At 36.0% G+C, this 19172-nt stretch overlaps 1 protein-coding gene across 1 annotated transcript in view; it reads left to right on the plus strand.

Moving 5' to 3' along the window:
• Positions 1 to 18365, plus strand: part of spata17 (spermatogenesis associated 17) — an 18832-nt gene extending 467 nt beyond the window's left edge. Inside the window, exons 2-7 of the mRNA XM_024295914.2 lie at positions 462 to 551; positions 1699 to 1780; positions 3138 to 3188; positions 6400 to 6503; positions 13645 to 13768; positions 18015 to 18365. Of these exons, the coding sequence (XP_024151682.1) occupies positions 462 to 551; positions 1699 to 1780; positions 3138 to 3188; positions 6400 to 6503; positions 13645 to 13768; positions 18015 to 18302 (739 nt within the window). The 3' untranslated portion in view covers positions 18303 to 18365. The remainder of the gene's footprint in view (positions 1 to 461; positions 552 to 1698; positions 1781 to 3137; positions 3189 to 6399; positions 6504 to 13644; positions 13769 to 18014) is intronic.
• Positions 18366 to 19172: the final 807 nt, after the last annotated feature.

The raw sequence follows: 19172 nt of genomic DNA on the forward strand, positions 1-19172 counted from the left end.
TATTACCGGAGCCTTTTTTTTAAGCTATATTTAGCTTAAAAAAAAGGTATTTAACATGCTAGCAGTCGTTTTATTTAACTTACTTAGGGGGACAAAAGTAAGAGACTGTTAAAAGTGGAAGATATTATGCAGTAGAAGTGATACTAAACGTTCTGTAAAATAGTGATTTACTTCTTCAAATTCTTTTTTTTCTCTTATTCAATTCAACTTTATTGTTCCCTGAGGGAAATGTGTTTTGAGCTCACTGTGCCCAGCTGCACACTACACAGGCACACATTGGGAATGCAATATTGCCCATTCACTCTGGTAAAATTAATGATAAATATAGTTTAAGAGTTATAAAAACTGAAGAGAAAATAGGTATAGTAATGCATTAATCAGTTTAAAAATAAAAAAAAAAGTTAACATATCCAAGCCACAGTATATCTGAGTATTTTTTTATCATGTGTCTGTTGCTCCAGTCAGGCTGAAGAGAACAGAAAAAGAGAGAACCAGGCTGCCACCCTGATTCAGAGCTGGTTTCGAGGCTGCCTTGAACGGGCCTATCTCAGGTACAAGTAATATTGTGATTCTCTGATAAACCATTTAAATACAAACTTTGATATATGCTCTTTGTTATTTTTGTAGTAGTAGACCAAAATGATACATAAATAGATCAAATATCTGCACAAACATTAGCACAGAAGAAGAACTAAATCAATTTACATATTAAAATATCATGGATTTATATTTCATTTTTGTTATTTTTGGTATTCTAAAATGTCTAGCTAGGGCTGTAAAAATTAATTTCTAGGAAAATCCTGGTGTGAGCTCACTTTCATAATCATCCCCCATCTCCAGCTTTGCAAATGGCCTCAGGAAAAAAAAAAGATGTTGTAGGTACTCCCAGCTCTCCGCAGAGAGAATGTATGCTTCTATCAGCCTCTGATACTGTGACCCCAGCCCCATTCTGCAGGGTCAGCAGACAAACTTCCAGACAGTAGGTTAATTCAGATTACTTTAGTTAATTGATCAATGAGTTAAGTGGATAATTAGCAACAATTTTAGCTGCCTAAGTGCAACTCCGGGGTTGTGCTATCCCCACTATAAGCATTGATTTTCCGGGCATATAAATGGCCTTTTGGAAATTGATGGCCTCATTGGCGGCCGAGAATCGCAGTGGACTTGCATTTAGAGTATGCTTGAAGATGAATACAAATGTGCACTGCTGACTAAAGAGGGTGAAAGCTCATTGGACATGATCGAAAAGCTTGGAAGAGCTGGTTTGGTGTATGTCTTTGTGAGAGCCTACTTGAAAGTATAATGTTTTCCTGACCTTTTAATTTAAGTCCTTATAGAGGCTCACTTTTTTTTTTTTTTTCATTTCAGAAATCACTTTGCCCTTTCCCTTTTTTCCAACTCAAAAGTGCATCAGTAGTTATTACTTTGTATTTTCTAAATGAATTAACTTAACTTGGTCAAGTGTTTATGTATTGCTAATATGCTAAAGTATTTCTTATGACTAGATTTGTCTTTAATTGAAGCTTTTTGTATTAATAGATTAAAAAGTAAACCAAAATGAATCATTTAATTGCAAAACACCTAAATCCACTTTCTTTTTTCCACCTATCAGGATCTAAATAACTTTTTTCAATGTTTCCTTTGTGTCAGCTGCTAAAAAATACCCATCCTTCTACCCTTATTATGATTTTATTACAGCCATCTGCACAAGAAGGCGATCATTATACAGAAGATATGGCGGGGCTTCACAGCAAGGGCGCGTGTCAGACAAATGGTGAAGGTAAGCCAGAGCCTGGAACAGCTGTAGATGTATTGATTATGTTATGATAGTATGCATTAAAATTCAATTGCTATATTCCCCAAGTCTTGCCTCTGACCTTAGGAAATCTAATTCACTTATTACACATTTGAAAATGAACACTTAGCAAATATGATGCAGTATGATAAGGGATTCCATTTATATTCCCATTCTCTGTGAACACACCGAAACTATGTGGCAAAGAACAGAATTAAGAAAAAGAGTTGTGCACACGGCAGTTGTGTACGTGTGTGTGTTTTAAGGAAACGGGGCCCCATTTTCAGCGTACTGCCTCCAACTGCTTCTTAATTGAACAGATTGTTGATACCGGATCCAATACCCAGCGCTCTCACGTATAATTTTCCCCTGGATTGAGTTTGTGAACGTATCACAACAAGCTATTTATCATTCCTATAAATTGACTGTTTGCTAAAGCATAACTGCCAGCCGTCGTTTGGGAGGTGATCAAGAAGCGGTGAAAGGGGCTGCGGGTGTTAAAGCAAACAATGAAGAATGTGTCACAACACACATCTGGGCTAAAACGAGCCTATTTGGTCTGATTTAGAAACAGACGAGCGCTAATTCGAATCACTCAAAGTTGCTGCGGCGCACTATTCTGAATTAGCTCTGAGACATTCATTGCTTCACCTCATCTGTCTCCGTCTTGTCTCTCTTCTGACTTGTGGACCTTATCATCTATAATGTGGCTTTGCACAACGTCTCTTTTCAAACATCAAGCTGAATTTACAACGGCCTTTCAAGTCTTTGTCGTTTTTCCCCTTACTGTCTTCTTTCCTTCTCCTGCTGTTATTGAATAAGACGTATTGAAATATGAATCCCTTTCATGGCTCCCACTTCAGTTTGCTCCGGAGTTGTGCCCCCACCAGTCGACTGGCACGTTTAGTCTGCTGCTGAATATTCTGTGGCCTTTTGTTAGTGTCTTCTGTGGCAGTCCTGTCATTGATTATGAAATCCAGAGGAGAGCGTTTGGCCGTCATACATCTCCATTAGTACGCTGCTTGACGACCATAGATTTTCTTGGCCCTTTTCTGCGTCGGTGTATTAAGAGAGTACCGTCTTCCCCTTGATGCAAAGTCCCACTAACCACTTTCTCCCTCTCTTCCTTTCTTCCTCCGTCTCTTTTCCCTCATTCTTCTCTTTGCTTTCCCTCCGTATCAGCAGCCTCTCCCCTCCTCCTTCTGCTCCACAATGGACGTATCTGTGCTGTCTCTGTGCAATGTATTATGTATAAAGAGCTCTTTATCTTTGACGCCTGCTGTGGACAGATCAGAGGGCCGGGAGACAAGATGTAACGCCGTCTTTTTCTTTGTGTTCACAGGCGGCATATTTTATCATGAAGATGAATTTCTACGAGGAGATGGCGGTCAGGGTAAATATCACCACAGTATCTCGTATTAGCAAATGGAGTGTCATGGTGGGGTAACACTCTGTTGCTCTGTGTGTGCTCGGAATCAGAGGCCTCAGGAATGGTGGCCTCTAAGCACCTCAACAAGAAAAAAAAAATTCAATCCATTTTTGCCTTTTTTTTTTTTTTTTTTTCCCGAACTACAACTATCATTCCTACACAGTTTAAGGTTTTGTCTGATCTATTATTACCCCCAAAATAACCATGTTGGCTCTTGACAGTTTAGCTCGCTTTTGCTTTTAGACTTTTTTTTTTCTAACAGCTTTTAAAAGAAAGGGGAAAAAAAACTTCAAATTTTCAGTTATTTTTTAAAACTTACAATTCAATACTTTGGGAGAAAACATATTACAAGTATTAAGGATAGTTTTTAATTTATATTTTTATTTAGTTTGTTTTTTGTGACAACGTTGATCATAACATTAACAGTAATTCTATTTTTAAAGAATCTGTTCAAAGGTAAAACTTTGAGATATCTGCTGAAAATCAATCCTAGCTCGGATGATTGACACTTTTATATAAGGAAGTCTTACGGAAACCCTATATTTTTACAATTCCATGAGGCCTCTTTTTCTGCTGAGCCTTTTCATTTGGCTTAAACCATTAAATTATTTCATATTCCCACAAAAAAAAAATCTATTGGTCTTTTTTTGATGGAGTGCTGTTGTCCAGATGGACATTTGCAGTGGGTGTTTGGAAAACCTAGAAATTAAACAGTTAATATTTGACTATTTGTCAAAGTCCAAGCAGATACAAATGACCACCCTGTGGTTACAGGGGTTTTAAGAGGGTTGCTCCAGAAGTCATCTTTGACCCAGCTCTAAGGTCACAGTTTAAAAAGTTAGAGCTGAAACACAAAACGGTTCTCAAACCAGTTCTAAAAACATTCTTTTTAAAGGAATTTTAAAAAAAGAACAGTTAGTATTGTTAATAATACTTAAAGGTATTTCAGGTTTAAGCCACATGGGTTTAGTGTCATGTGAGAAATCTTTTATTGTACTCACTCCAGGTTAATTATTACAAGAATTTTGATCTATATGAAATATATCATTGGACAAAGCTCTGCGTGCTGTTCCCAATAAGAGGTGGAGTTGAAAGTTTGATCTCTTTATATAGCACAGAAAGCTTAACACTATTTTTGTAAGTCTGTGAGCCTTTGCATCTTTAATCTGTCAAAATTATAGAACACCAGATCAAGTTTTTCACATAAAACATATGAAAAACATAAATAAGTAAAACTTTATGTAGTAACTTGGATCTGCTTGCTAAGAAAAGAGTCGAGAATAGTTGAGATATAACCTTTATAACCTATAATCTTGGGGGCATGAATCTGGCTAACATATCCACTAAAGAGTTTTTAAAATCATTTTTATTCTTGTAAGATCAACTGCATTGAGTATATAATAAAAAAAAGCATCTGGGCCTTTTTAAATCTTGAAATTGGTCACCTAAAGCCCTAAATGAATTCAAGTTTTTAAAAAAGAACACAAAATATCTTATTTGTAGGGGTGTAACGATTACTTGATGACTATTTCTATTCCAACTAATTCATTCTGTCTGAGGAAAGTTGTAAATCTAACAACATTTACCTATATACCATTAAAAAATGTTTCAGAGTTAGATAAATCAATCATCAATATTGTAAAATACCTTTTGGATTGAGACACATTAGGTTTATTTTACTATAACGTAATAATGACCAAGTGCCATAACAGCAGAGAACGCACATGTGATGGCAGCAAAAAGTGATCAACCATCATTGCAGTCCAATGTGTAGACACGCTTTAAATTTTTAAAGTCTTGTGACCATACGGTGTTATTTATTGTTTAAATAATGTTCCCTTTGTATTATTTTGATGTGGAATGAACTTTGTGAGACTAAAACGTGAATAGATTTAACATAAATTCTTGTTTACTTGTTTATACATACCTGTACTTTTAGGTATTTATCTCTTGAGTCACACTGGTTGAATTTTTGGTTAAAGATGTCATGGATTTATTTTAGGTCTGTGAATCGGATTCTTCAAAATGAACAAAAATTAACTATAAAACCACAAATAATGATATGAATCGAATCCTTGCTAAAACAAGTCATTAGACCCTTACTCATTAGATTTCTTTAATAATTAACAAATGTTGGAGATTAAAATACTGAAATACACTAAATAAACATTAAATGTGTGGTAACAAAAAATCCTAGACAAAGTGAGATGTAATTGTGTGATAGGAAATGTTCCGTCTGCTGTAAAACTTAAACCAACTGAAGCATTTTTTTAAGGACGAACTAATGATTTTTACACAAACCTTTTTTGTCTTATGTTTGATACTATTTTTTTTTTACATCTAAACAATAAAATTAAAATTCTGTTTGTTCTTTTCTCTGATTGACGGTTAGGATTACAACATTCGCCTTAATATTTATTCAATTTCTTGACAAAAATGAAGCAGGTGAGTTCATGTGTAAAAATAAAATCACAGCTGTCTTTAAAGTGTTTCCTCCTATTTCTGCAGCAGCTTGTCATGTTCAAACAAAAAGAAAAACATAAAAGAGGATTTCAATCCTCTGTGGATCCCCTTGTGACATTCCCTCAGAATGAGTCTTGATTCTACTTGTTTCTGTCTCCTCCTCTCATGTCTTTATCACAGTGCGGTAGATCACAGAGGATAATGTATTAAGGTCGTAATAGAAACCAGTGTTTACATGCCGCACCTCGGATTTGTATTAGACTCAACAGCATCGATTTTACTAGTCAACAAAGGTCAGCAAGAACTCGGGTGGCGCCAATTACTTTATTTAAAATTATCTATTGACTGGCAGATCAATGCTAATTCTCATTTTGCTCTTTGTTGTTTTTCTCTCTCTTCTTCTCCTCTGCCTCTCTTCTCATAGTGTGATTATTCTTTTACCTGCCATTGTTTTAATCTCCTAATAAGTCTGAAGGACATCCACCCCCTCATGTGTTCAAATGGTCCACTTGTATTTCTGAGCGTCTTCACTGGCTAATCTGAAACCTTAGAAAACACTTTAAACTGTGGAAACTCCAGTACTGTGAAAGCTGTTGGTATTCTCCTTAACTTACAGAAATATATATATTTGTCATTCTATGGACGTGATAAAAATATTTGTATTTCTGCATTTAATCCAGAGAAAATGTGTTTTTTTAATTTTATGTCACAGATTCAACAGAGGTGGAGGGGTTTCTTTGCACGGAAGCACATTCACAGCTTCTACGCACGCAAAAGCTATATGGAGGGAATCCTCAAGAAGAATGAAAGTGTCAGGTAAGATAAGTGGTTTTTAACTTAAATTAAAGGAAAAAAAACATTTTATGTCTCAAAATTAAATTGTACATGTTAAAATAACTGTCATAAATAGTGTACTCTGCAGAATTATTATCCTACGTGTATTTAATTAAAAAATAATTGGAAATGTAAGAACTAAATCTATTATAAATAGAAAAAAAACATTCTGAATTGATCTGTGGCTGCTGCTATTGACTTTTTACACAAACCTTTTTGTCTTATGTTTGTTCATCTTTCATAAATAAAATTTATTTTCTGAGGAAAAAAAACAATAATTTGTGTGTGCAATGTGTTAAGATAAACATGCTTAAAAAAAATCACGTTAATGTATTTAAAAAGTGAGTCAAAACATTACAGGAAAAAACAACTGCTTCTAATTTTCCAAGAAATTAGACAGAAGGGTAAAGTCCTAAGTTGTAAACATGGTTTCAGGCAGAAATCACCCATAGAGAAGTTAAAAGCAGCTCTATATTGCTATTATAATAGGGAAAAATTCAAATATTTGTGGTTGTAGTTCATAAATTGTAACTTTAAGAAGCTTAAACGGAGTCTAATTATTTATTGCAGAGTTTAACCTTTATATGCAATAATAGTATGTATTATCGTGTGGAAAGACCTATCGGAAGTATGTCAGCATGTACACGTCAGTGAAGATGAATTGATTCGGTGACTTAAAAGGCGCTTGAAAGCTGTTCCCATAACATTAAAATATGGTAGGATCAGGGCGAGGGGAAAGAAAAAGTGAGGAAATAAAGGAGACAGACATGTATAGAGGAGAAGGAAGAGGGAGAGAGAAGTCCTTCAAAGCGCTCAAGGCTAAGAGACAAAGAAGTGAACGATGTGAGGAAATTAAAAATTACCCTCTGATATGAACCGCAGCTTGTGCATTAATAAAACATCCGGTGCTTCGGGGCTTAGTGCTACAGATATGCCATCTTTTATTTTTTTTTAAAACCCGTCCCGTTTAGCTAATAGTCACATTTTTAATGTTGCTAATATATTTTAACAGAAAATATCTTTAGGCCTCTGCTAAAATTAAATGTAAATTTGTTAAAGTGCTCCTTGGATCACTGACTTTCCACCTCACTTCCCCACCAGCGTTCCACCTCTCCCCAACGCTTCTCACCCCTTTTAGAGGTGGGAGGGACTAGGTTGTTAAAGTCCATTAAAGAAGTGTTGCCACTTTACTGTTAAAACACACAAATACAGATAATGTGCACCTATGACCAGTGACTGAAGTAGTGGTTTTCATTTCTTAATCAAGCTAAACTATTTTTTGATAGTGGATTTGGATCAGGCCAAAGTTTATGGTGACCGTTTTAGATTTGGAACATTTATTTTTTACACTGACTTCAGTGACTTCACCTTCTTCACTGCTCCTATGGGTGGGTGTGGGGTGTCTGCGAGCAAAAAATGGGCAAACCAGTGCGGGCACGAAAATTATAAGATCACCTTCCACTTGGTGAGCCTGTAGAGCAAAAATGTTCATGCACATTTTTCTACGGGCATGCTGCGAGCAACACTTACTTAAGCAATACACAAAGGTAATTAAGGGTGAAGTAGGTGGGACAAAGGCACGTTGTACAGATTTTCCATTTTTCCACCACCCCCGAAACCTATGCACTGTCAAGGGGCCCATTAGTGCTGTTAAAGAGATACAGTAATACCGCCTGTTGTGCGCTCTATATTTGTAGCCTGACTGTTAGAAATTATGAAATTAGAGTGTTGTTTGTGTGGTCACTGTAGAGCACTGTACAGTGCTGTTAGAGCACTGGACAACAGCAACACCTGGGAGTAACTTCCGTAACCCTTACAAATACTTCAGGATACACTTAGTTCATGTACTACAATGGTACATTCCCTTTTCATGATATCACTCAAAGTGACCGCAGGAGCCACAAAGGAACTGCAGACACAAATGTGCTCCTTTTGCGTTGTGGCTGCTTCATCCACGACCCTCCACGGGCCGAGACAACCCAAAATCCCACCAGTATGGGAGTTGACTTTTATGGGTGCATCCGATTAAGACATTAGGCCCATAAGGAACAGTCGTTCTTCGAAAAGCCACAAAGCACATTCTTTACACCATACAAGTACACACAATAAAGTCCCAAAAGAAAGTCAACACTCCTTCACATGCATGCCTTTGGATATGAGATAAAGCCTGTGACATGGACCATTTCATATTGGGTTCTGCACCAGTTTGTTTCCCCCAATAGTACTTTGCCAAAAAAGAAAATTTATAAAAACTGAAGCTCTTCTTAAAAGAACTACAAAAACCCATCCACAGTACAACTCCAAAAAACATAAATCTATGAAAGGGAAAATTATCCAAAAGTTCTTATCTGTAAAACTTGCTTTGGTAAGAGTAATAGTGTTACTTTCCAGTGATTAAATTATTTCCATTAGTCTTTGCTCGTCTTTGTTATTTTCTTGTTATAAAGTGTTGGTATTGTTTTACATACTAAGCATAAAGCGATATCATGCATTAACTCACACAGATGCTCTCAACCCCTCCCCTCTGGTGCTGTGAGGTGTTCAGGTCACTTTCTCCCCAATTAATCACATGTTTATTTACTGCTACTGGGGTCATGATCAATTAACAGCGAGTCTTTATTTATTTAAAATATCCTTTCTGCATTAACCAGTGACCCCTCACATTGGGCGCCGCTTGATCGTTCTCTCGGAAGAGGCTGGTGTTTGATCCACCTGTGTTCTCACTTCCTCTCTCAGGCTGTCCGTACATAAACACCAACATAATGACTGACAGAATAATGGGATCCATTCAGTGAACACTGATCAGTTTTGTGCAGCAATATCAGAAACGTGTTGGCCTGACTCTCTGTGTCTTCTCACACTGGTGGTCTTTATTTCACTCTCTGTCTAATGACAAATCTCCACAGCACAGACCCATCTGTGCCATTTCATTAGTTCTAGCACCCAACTAATCCTTGCCACTCACGCTGTCATCTTGTACTTCTGCTCTGTCTCCTCCTTTTTTATTATTTTCCTCTCACCTTTTGTCTTTCTCAATCTGTTTAGCTTTATATCTCTCTTTTTCTCATTAACATGCTTCCTTATTTCTTCTTACTTCTTCTGCATAGTCTAATAAAGTCAGGATTTTAGCTCGGTCCCCACTCTACCACAGTTTTCTTTGATACCCGAACAATTTATCACTTTGTCAGGGAGACACTTTAAGTTCCTGGACTTTGATAAGAGCCTGCAGTGGGATGATAGGGGCAATTAAGTGAGCGAAGCCAGCATACTTTGCATATTTAGTTAAAGTGCAGGTGTCATCAGTGCCACCACTAACTCGCCCCATTGGCTGCATAAATTATTTCCTGACTTTTCATTAAAAGAAAAAAAAAGCTGGGTAAATGTTCCAACATGATCAGATAAATAATTTGGTCCAAGATGTTGCAAAAAAAGTCAGAAAAAAGTAAAACCTGCATTTACGGAGTTTCAGATTAAGCTGGTCTCCCATTTTTCTAATAATTTTATTTTTAAATGTTGTTTCTAGTACTCTGTTGTTCCTCTTGCTGTTAGAAATTGTTCCTGTTTTTCTGTATTCCAGTGATCTTTATTCCTCCCCGTTTCGTGTCCCTCCCAAGGACATTCATGAAAAGAGAGCTGTTATGGTGCAGAAAGCGCAGGCCTGCCTGCGATCACTCACCGCTTCTATGTGTCAGTCTTTCTTTTGGCTGCTATTTCTTTCTGATCTAGTTTGGGTGCAGACAAGTTCATTCCTTCATTCTGATTGGATTTGTACGTTCTGTCTGCACGCTGTGTGTGCATGTGTGTCTTTTAAGGGTAAACCAGTGGATACAAGTATAGTTTCAAACATGTATTCAGTCATGAATAGTTTTGGTTATTTTTATTTAGCAATATAGAGTGTTGTTATTTTCATATAATTCAAGATTTGCCTTAACCAGTGGTGTAGGCTTTACTTCTTTAAAGAATAAGTAAATCAATCGTTGAGTCACTTAAAAGGCAAGGCTCTGGCTATAGGTGCAGAATGCTCAATACATTGAGCATCTTTCACTAAATTGACCGGATGAATATCTTTTCTTCGCCAACTATTGAATCATTCAATTGGAGCAATTAAATTAACCAATCAGGTCAAGGCTCCATTAAACATTCAGAACCTGACCAATTAACTGCTACAGTGCTGGCCTGAATGACCAAAGGTGTGGCCTACTGTTCCTTTCTGTCTTACTCTCTGATATTCCATCAGTCCTTGACTCCCTGTTGTGAACCGGGCAGTAAATTATTGATAAAGCAGTAAAATGTGAAGCTGTACTGGATTAGCCATTTAAATAAAATGAAACTTGAGGGCAAAAATGTCAGCAAAGGTTCCAACTATTTGAAAGTGGTTCAACTAATTTGATTAGGTAGTTCAACAGTTCAACATTCATCACCTGTCTGTCGATATTTGCAACGACATTACAATAAGTATTAGGAAAAACTTGTGTAAGAGACATTTACTACACATGTGGGCTCGATATCAAGTCAGTAGTCCTGCGACAGACTGACGGCCTGCACAATGTTCACCCAACAGTTTGGATAGGTTCTAGCTACCCTGTGATCGTGAAAGAGTTTCAGCAGGTTTGAAAATGAATTTAAAATCTGTATTTCAAAATGTGTGCATACCTGGGCTTTTTATATGTTTGAATTTAAACTCAAAAACTAACTTTTAAAGCTGCTAAAACATTGTACTTTCTTAAGTCCTTACCAGTCTACAGCAGTTGTGTGGTTCCAGTACAGGGGTGTCCAAATCCAGGCCTCGAGGGTTTGTTTTCCAATCGACCTTCCATCGATGCTTCTCATTGGCTAAAGACAGCTAATCCACGTAATCAACACCAGATGAGACAGGATTTCTGGAAAACCAGCAGAAGGCTGGCCCTCGAGGCCTGGATTCGGACACCCCTGTTCTAGTGTCTAATAAAAGCCATGCATTTTTGTATTTAGATAGTGTTTAAAACTATTGCACACAAAAGTTGTCTTATTTCACTGCATGCCAAGTAAGACATTTTCTGGCATCATTTCTAAGACAGATAAGAAGAAAATTTTGGATTAACGTCTTTAATTTTATTAATATATTTATTTTTTGCATTTTTTTTTCTCTCAAACGCTGACACACATCCAAGTAGACACTTAAAGTGCATGTGTCGCTTGCCGAACAGAGCTAATGAGGGTTGTATGTTGTGGCGGCTGGTTGGGTCGACACAGATCGAGGTGCCTTCAGCCGTTACAAATCTGTTTGGCTTTTGTCCACTACACAGCAATTAATAACACTGGGGCTGGGGGCAGGGAAGCAAAGGTCACCCATTCAGTTTGACTTACACACACATACACACACTAATACAAACTTTAATGCATACAAGACTATCAACATTTAGTTTGAGCAATGATATACACACACACTAGTCCCACATAAACACTCTCGCATGAAGTCCATATACAAAGATATTTTTTTTACCCTGAAAACATTCCAAGCCTATAAAGTACTATTCCTGCATTAAAAAAATAAAGGTATAAACACATGCACAAGCTGGTTTGCGAACCAGAGTGCCACACAATAAACTACTACTTTATATTTCACATTAATAAGTAATATCCCTGATAGCCAGGCAGACAAATAGGGGCCAAGCAACCTCAATATTTATGCTCTCACACAAACCTCCACACTGTATTAAATGCCCTTAATATTACAGCATTTACACATGCTGCTCCTCTGACTACCCACACATTCGCACAAAGATCAGCATTTTTCATTTATTTGGTAATTTAAACTGGTGCACTGGAAGGAATTAGATTGCGAAGGCAATGGAAGCATGTTGTGATTTTTTTTTAAATGTCAGTACCCGGAAAATGTGTTAACCTCTTATTAGGAACAAGCTTGAAAAAAATATCCTGCTTCCTGTGCATGAGCTTGTAATTGATAAGACAAGTTTAGTGCGAAAATATACAGAAAATGGATTGGAGAAAAAAAAAAGAATAGAAAAAAGAAATAAAGAGGACTGGTAATGAGATATAGCTAAAGGCTTATTTGTAAAGAGGCTGCAGAAACAGATTTGTTTTACACTTAGCTTTGTAAGCATCTTTTCAAATTATAATGGGATATGTGTTTTAGTAATTGTTTTCAATTTCATTTTAAATTATTACCCTCTGCTGCAATAAGTCTGCATTATAGGTAATGAAAAAGGCACGTATGTGGCTTTAATGCATCCCATTTAGCCAGTTTCACTAAACAGATGTCAGAGAAAGACCTGTCCATGTTGCGGTGATGAAATATATCCATCATCCTCCCACTTACAGCCTCTCACTCCTTCACTTTGTCTTGTTTCTTTTCCATGCAGTCTCATTTCCTCGCTTCTTTCTCACAGCTCTTTTGCCTTTCCATAACTGCTCCAGTGTGATCAGACAGTTTTTTTATATTTATCTAACACACAACACAGCGGTTCATTCATGTACATTTATATTCAAATCATATGATTCTGCAGATCATGTTTAAGCAATTTTAGTAAATGTCTGTGGTTTTAAAAAAATCACTGTAACCTATTTCTGTTGAGGGTTCTGTGTTTTTGCAGAACAACTTCTTTCAAGGTTAAAGTTGAGAGCAGGAGAATAAGTGAATATACTTTATCAGCTTAGTTAAATAAAACACTGTGGTTTTGTGACAGAAACCACATTTTTAAAAGCCATCAAAAAATGTGCCTAAACGAAACATTAATGGGGACTGAATAATAAAATGAATGAATGATATGTATTGCTTTCATGATTGTTTGAAGCTAAATAATACTTTTTTCCACTTTTATTGAAACACCTGTTAAATAATTGTGCAATATTGTGGTCAATCATAACTTGTCAGTTATAACTAAGCTTTAACACTGTGGTCGAGATATTGATAAACCTATTAGTGTCAACATTTGTCTTGTCAGCAGTTTTTTTACCTCCTTTTAAAAAAAAAAAAAACAAAAGCAGTTCTTTATAGATCACTTCAAGGGACATTTTTTACATGACTTTATGTTACAATCAAGTGATTAGTTTTAAAGTAAATTCAAAATAAAACATTGTCAATTTGAAGTTATTTATATTGTGTGTTTTCTGTTTCTTGTAGGAATGAGCTGGATGAAATTTGTGATCTTCAGAAAAAGGAAAGAGAAAGCCTGAAAATGATACAAGAACAGACAGCTAAAGTCTACCAAGCTCACCGGTTACATTACCTCCTCAGTACTGAACAGGTTAGTTTACAGGAACTCACACACTTAAAACACAAAATGTATGGCACTAATATGACCTATAAGACCAGTTTGATTGTTTTAATCGTCAACAATTACATGTTGGATGATCAAATATTTAATTAAACAGTTCAGACTACTTCAATCTGATTATCTTGTTTTTAGTGATCAAAACAATTGGTTAGATGGTCAACATGTTTACCTAAAACTGAGCCTGTAATATATCTAATGGAAAACATTGAAGAATCGTTTTTGTTGATGTTGTTTTATTGAGCCAATTAAAAAATAATGATACATATTAATACTATGAAAATGAGCAAGTAGACAGGGGAACTTGCAGCTGCAGTAAGTGATTAACCTTTTAACCAAAATACTACATTCCAGTTTATGTATGATTTGATGTCAAAAAAAAAAAAAAAAAAAAAACAATAGTGTAGATACAGTACAATTTTTATGTATATTAAATTTAAGGTGTTGGGCCCAAAGTGTCAGTACTTTCCTTTCATAAAGTTGGAATAATTGAGGACTATTTCCTGATAAACTCACCTAGCTTTAGGAAGTCTGTTTCCCCTACGCCATATCATACAATACTTCTCAACCGCTGATAATCAGTCCATGGGTTGGACTGAAATAACCGTTGCTTTCTTAAAATTTGTCAACTCCCATCTGGGAATTGGGGTTTATTTTTCCAATATCTTTATCTGTCATAATACAGAAATCAGTTAGTTGATATCAATAAATGAAATGAACATCCCTTTTCCTATTTCAAACCACCTGACACAGTTCAGTCACTTACTTTGGGTTCTAAAAGTTGGCATTGGGTCAGTCTGAAATGTTTTTACCGTGAAAAAAAAGTATTCCAGCAGGTGCTTGTATCCACCCTCACTGTAAAACATGGTGGAACTCACAGAAGGGTTGAGACAAGCAGTACTGATAGGGAGCTCCTCTAGAGACCGGCGACTGGGACAAAAGTCTTCCTTCCTTCTGTTGTCAACACAGGTGGGCTGAGTGGAGTTTATTTGTGTGGGTGTGTGTGTGAATGTCCACACATGAGTAAGTATGTGTCCTCATGGCTCTTCTGATGTGCTGAGTAGAGTATTTTAGTGCTTCCCTTGGCACAGGTGTGCATGCGTGTGTGGCATCTACACATCTCTGTGACTTCCCACTGGGATCATAATGAAGACAAAGCACACTGGTCACTGTTGATTCAGCACCACCACTGCTCTCGCTTTCACAGTCTCTTCCTTTCTGTCTTACTCTCCTTCATGGATGTGCAGCCAGCGTTGTCATTTTCTGGGTTACTTCCTGCTCCCTGCTGGCAGCCTTTGATCATTTCTGTAATTTTATCAAATTAGTCAAACTTTTAAAATGTGCTTTCCTTGGTAAGTAACTGAAACTGATGGTGTTAGTAAGTTTTCCATGGGTTTCATGCCCACACGTGTTCATCTTCATTTTTCCAAACATGATGAGAAAGAAAGTGAAGTTTATGAGCTTTCCATGCTTATGTCTTTCTTTCTCTCTATATACTCCCTCTTTCTTTCCCTACATATGGCGGGGAATTCTTCCCCTTCGTAGCTCTGACCTTGTCAGCAGTGAATAGATGGCTCTCCCACACAGTTCATCCTTCCCCACTTCTCGGACCCTAGCCCACACACAAAAACGCACGGCGGTACACTGTGTGTACATACAGCTTACCAAAAGGCCCCAAGTCCCTTTGACAGAGACAGAGATGCTGCGGTCCTAAGGTCAACATCATTGCTCTTTTCATAGCTAGCATGGTACTTTCAGGTCTGTGTGTGTGGTTTCGTTATCCCATATTGTTCCTCGTGATTACAACATCAGACTCATTTCTTCAGTACGAGCCTAAAACTCTTCATCATCTTTTTACTCATTTCACATAAAGGGAAATACTGTAGGTGAATGTGGGACAAATTTATTTGATGCTTTATAAACTGCTATTTATATTGTTTAATAGCAAAATTTTAAAATCTAAACTTTTAAAACTATTTATATGTTATGGTTATAGCAATTATGGTGAGCATCACCAAACTAAGATGCAACACTTCATATTCTATCATACTATCATATATTGAAATAAATGGAAATTATGGACAAGTGTCAAGCTGTTTTTTTTCAAAGAAAACAAATCATTTTATTGTACACACGTGTAAGAAGAGGATTGAAGTGTTTTGTCTTGAACTGGTTTATCCTGAGTAGGGTAAGGGGGGTTGCTGGAGCTTATGCTATCTATTATATAGGGCAGAAGTAAACATATTGCCAGTTCATTGCTGTACATGAAGCTTTGGTAAAATAGAAACAATAGACAAATTTTTGGGGGTGACATCCACTAACTCCCCCGCCCAGGACCTCACCAAGTAAAGTGACAAACTGGTGATGAAGGCCCCAAAATGCTTGAGACCAGGCTTGAAATGTAAATGATCAATAAATAACATAAACATGTCAAGAACAAGATAAAAGATCTGATAAAAAAAAGTAACAGAGCAGATGACCTAACTATGAAGAACTGAAAACTAGAGAGTTAAATCAACTGAAGATAATTAGCTAAATCAAGACAGTTGTGGGTAAAAAGCAACTTGAACATGGTGTGACTATGCCGAGGGTGGGCAGCTGAAACTAAAAGGGCACCACCCTCACCATATTTGTTATCTGCTGGTCTGCTAAGTGTGCTTGTGTTTTCCACCTTTTATTTATTTTATCTTTTTAAAAGTTTGAAATAATCTTGTTAAAAAAAAAAAAAACGTACCTTTTCATGTTGTGTTACAATGTTTGCTGATGCTTCAAAGAACTTCTTATTTTTATTTACATGTAATTTCTTTAAATAATTTATAAGCTAGTTATAGTATACAATGGGCTTGGTTAATAGTAAGACGCATGCTGTGGCTTAATAATTACGTTTTCTATCAAAGTTTCGGGGAGAGGAAGCAATGTACACAACATTTGTTATTGTAATATTACTTAAAAAAAATGTAAAATAAATTAAGGTCAATTAGTATATTAATAAGTTACTTTTTTTTAATGCATCTGTTTCAGTCTTAAACTCTTTTTTAAACTATAAATTGTCCAACAGTCTGTATTCATTTTTTTTAACACGATAGTAAACCTTTGTATTCCTTTATTGGTAATATCACAAATTCTGACATTTTTTTCTAAATAAAAGGTTATTTTTTATGTTAAATCTACAACTTACCTGTCCTACAATTTCCACTTATCAAAAAGGTTTGTCTTCATTTAAAGATGATCATATAACTATCTAATTTTTACATTTTGTGTCTGAAACTGACATGACCTGGAAATATTGTGTTTTTGTAACTTAAAGCAAGTAGAAAAATCATTTGAAAAAAAAACTGAAATTGATTTTTAGATGTCATTATAGAAGACATTTGCTGAATAACAATACATTTCCAAGAAGTACAAGCTGTGGATGTGGTTAGAAATTTTTGCCGAACAGTGATAAGACCCTTGATCAAATCCTGGCTGGGTCCTTTCTATGTGGAGTTTACATGTTCTCCCCATGGATTAAATTTGTAACTTGTTAGTAGCCACCTTCAGTTATTGCCCATTATATGTGAACAATACTTTATTAAACATTCTGGATTCCAGTTTTTCTAGTCTACAATCTTTGCCGTTCAAACAGATTTGTTTTTGTTCCACAGATTATGTGCCAACATAACAAAACCCTGCCTATACAATTTTAAAGTAGAGCTTTGCTCGAGACCTCCTCTATTACAAATCTTCATATCGCACTGATCCTTTTACTTGAGTGTTAATTACCAGACCAAAGCTTCCAGTTAGATGACTCCATGTTTACTTTATATGCTAATTACAGTGCTTGCTACATGAAACGCTCTCTTAATGGTGATAATGGAGGAATAAGGGAGACTACATGTGGGAGACTGTTATGATGGTGACAGCTCTAACCTCACTTCTAAGAACAGCACACCAATAAACAGGATAATTTGTTATTATTTTCATAATTATATAATGATATGTAATTTCACATTTTAGGCCAGCAACAAATTCACACTTAAAAATGCATAAAACTTAGATTATGTTAAAGGTTAAAATGGAACATAATAGCAAGATTTTTAATCAAAAGAATTGTTTCTATTTTTTCAGCTTTTCTACGATTTTTTTTCTATTATTCTGCACCACAAAATAAAATGTTAGTCCTTCCCCCTCCCGCATTTAGTACCAATTACTTTCCTTTTCTATTGTTTTCTTTCTTCAGTGCCCTGGGGTCTTCAACTCTCCTTTTAGGCAAGCCCCTCATGAGATGGAGTTACTGTTGAGACAGGTCAAGCACTCAGCTCCCAACAGGATGGTTCCCAAGAGTCGAGTTTCTTTCCTGGGGATTCCAGGTCCAGCAGCTCACGGATTTTCTGCAACTACTGAATCTCCATGGATGAAATCCACTAGAATCTGCAGCTTCAGACCTGCACTGCCTCCCATTGCCAGCAAAAACTATCAGGTGATGGTGGTCAAAGCTACAACCAAGAGCCTTGATTTGGAAGATTGAAAGAACAAAAGAATGCTTTTCTTTTTTCATGTATTACTTCAATAAAATGTAATTACAAATGCATACTGTAGTGCATAAATGACTCAAGAAATGATCTATTTTAACAAACATTTCTTTATGTTTTTGATAATTTTTTTCAGTGACGATTTTGCAAGCTCTTTAGTTTTTAATATTTTTAAAACCTTGGATTTCTGAAGATGCAAAACTTAAAATTAAGTACATTTTTTTTAAAAACAAAAAGTCTTTATGGTAGACATGAATGTATTTCACTTTTACATACTTTTTTGTCTCTTTATCGACCTACCCTTCCACACAACTCTGAATTTGTGCCTTCATATGCATCCAGCTGCTATCAGATCATCTGATCAGCTGCTGGTCACAGTGCCAACTCCAGCCTCAGAGGAGACGGGGCTTTCCTTTTGTTGTTCTCAAGCTGTGAAATCAGTGAATGCATTCCATTCCCTTTAAAAAATATATCTGAAATATTACTTTTATTTAGTTCCCAATGCATGGGACAGTGACATTTGACTTTTTTTATTTTATTTGGACACTTATTTTATCCCTTTGCCTTGTTTTTTCTTAGTTTTTTCTCTTTTTTTATTTTATTTTACACTTTTTTGTCTTTTGGTTCACTTTGTACAGCGTGTTAGTCCACTGTGATTGTTTTAAGGTTCTTTATGAAAAGTTGGTATGATATTGCTGTACAATATCTTCTTGTTTGCCAATACTTTGGCTCTCACAAAGTAAGTGCACCCCAGTATTTATAGATTTTATTTGTTTTACTTGTTTATTACATAAATATAAATTTCTTAATCTAATTGAGATCAAATATATTTTCCAACAGGAAGACTCAGTAGCTTTTTGGTGTTA

The sequence above is a fragment of the Oryzias melastigma genome, linkage group LG3 (assembly GCF_002922805.2).
Source record: "Oryzias melastigma strain HK-1 linkage group LG3, ASM292280v2, whole genome shotgun sequence".
Classification (NCBI taxonomy): Eukaryota; Metazoa; Chordata; class Actinopteri; order Beloniformes; family Adrianichthyidae; genus Oryzias; species Oryzias melastigma.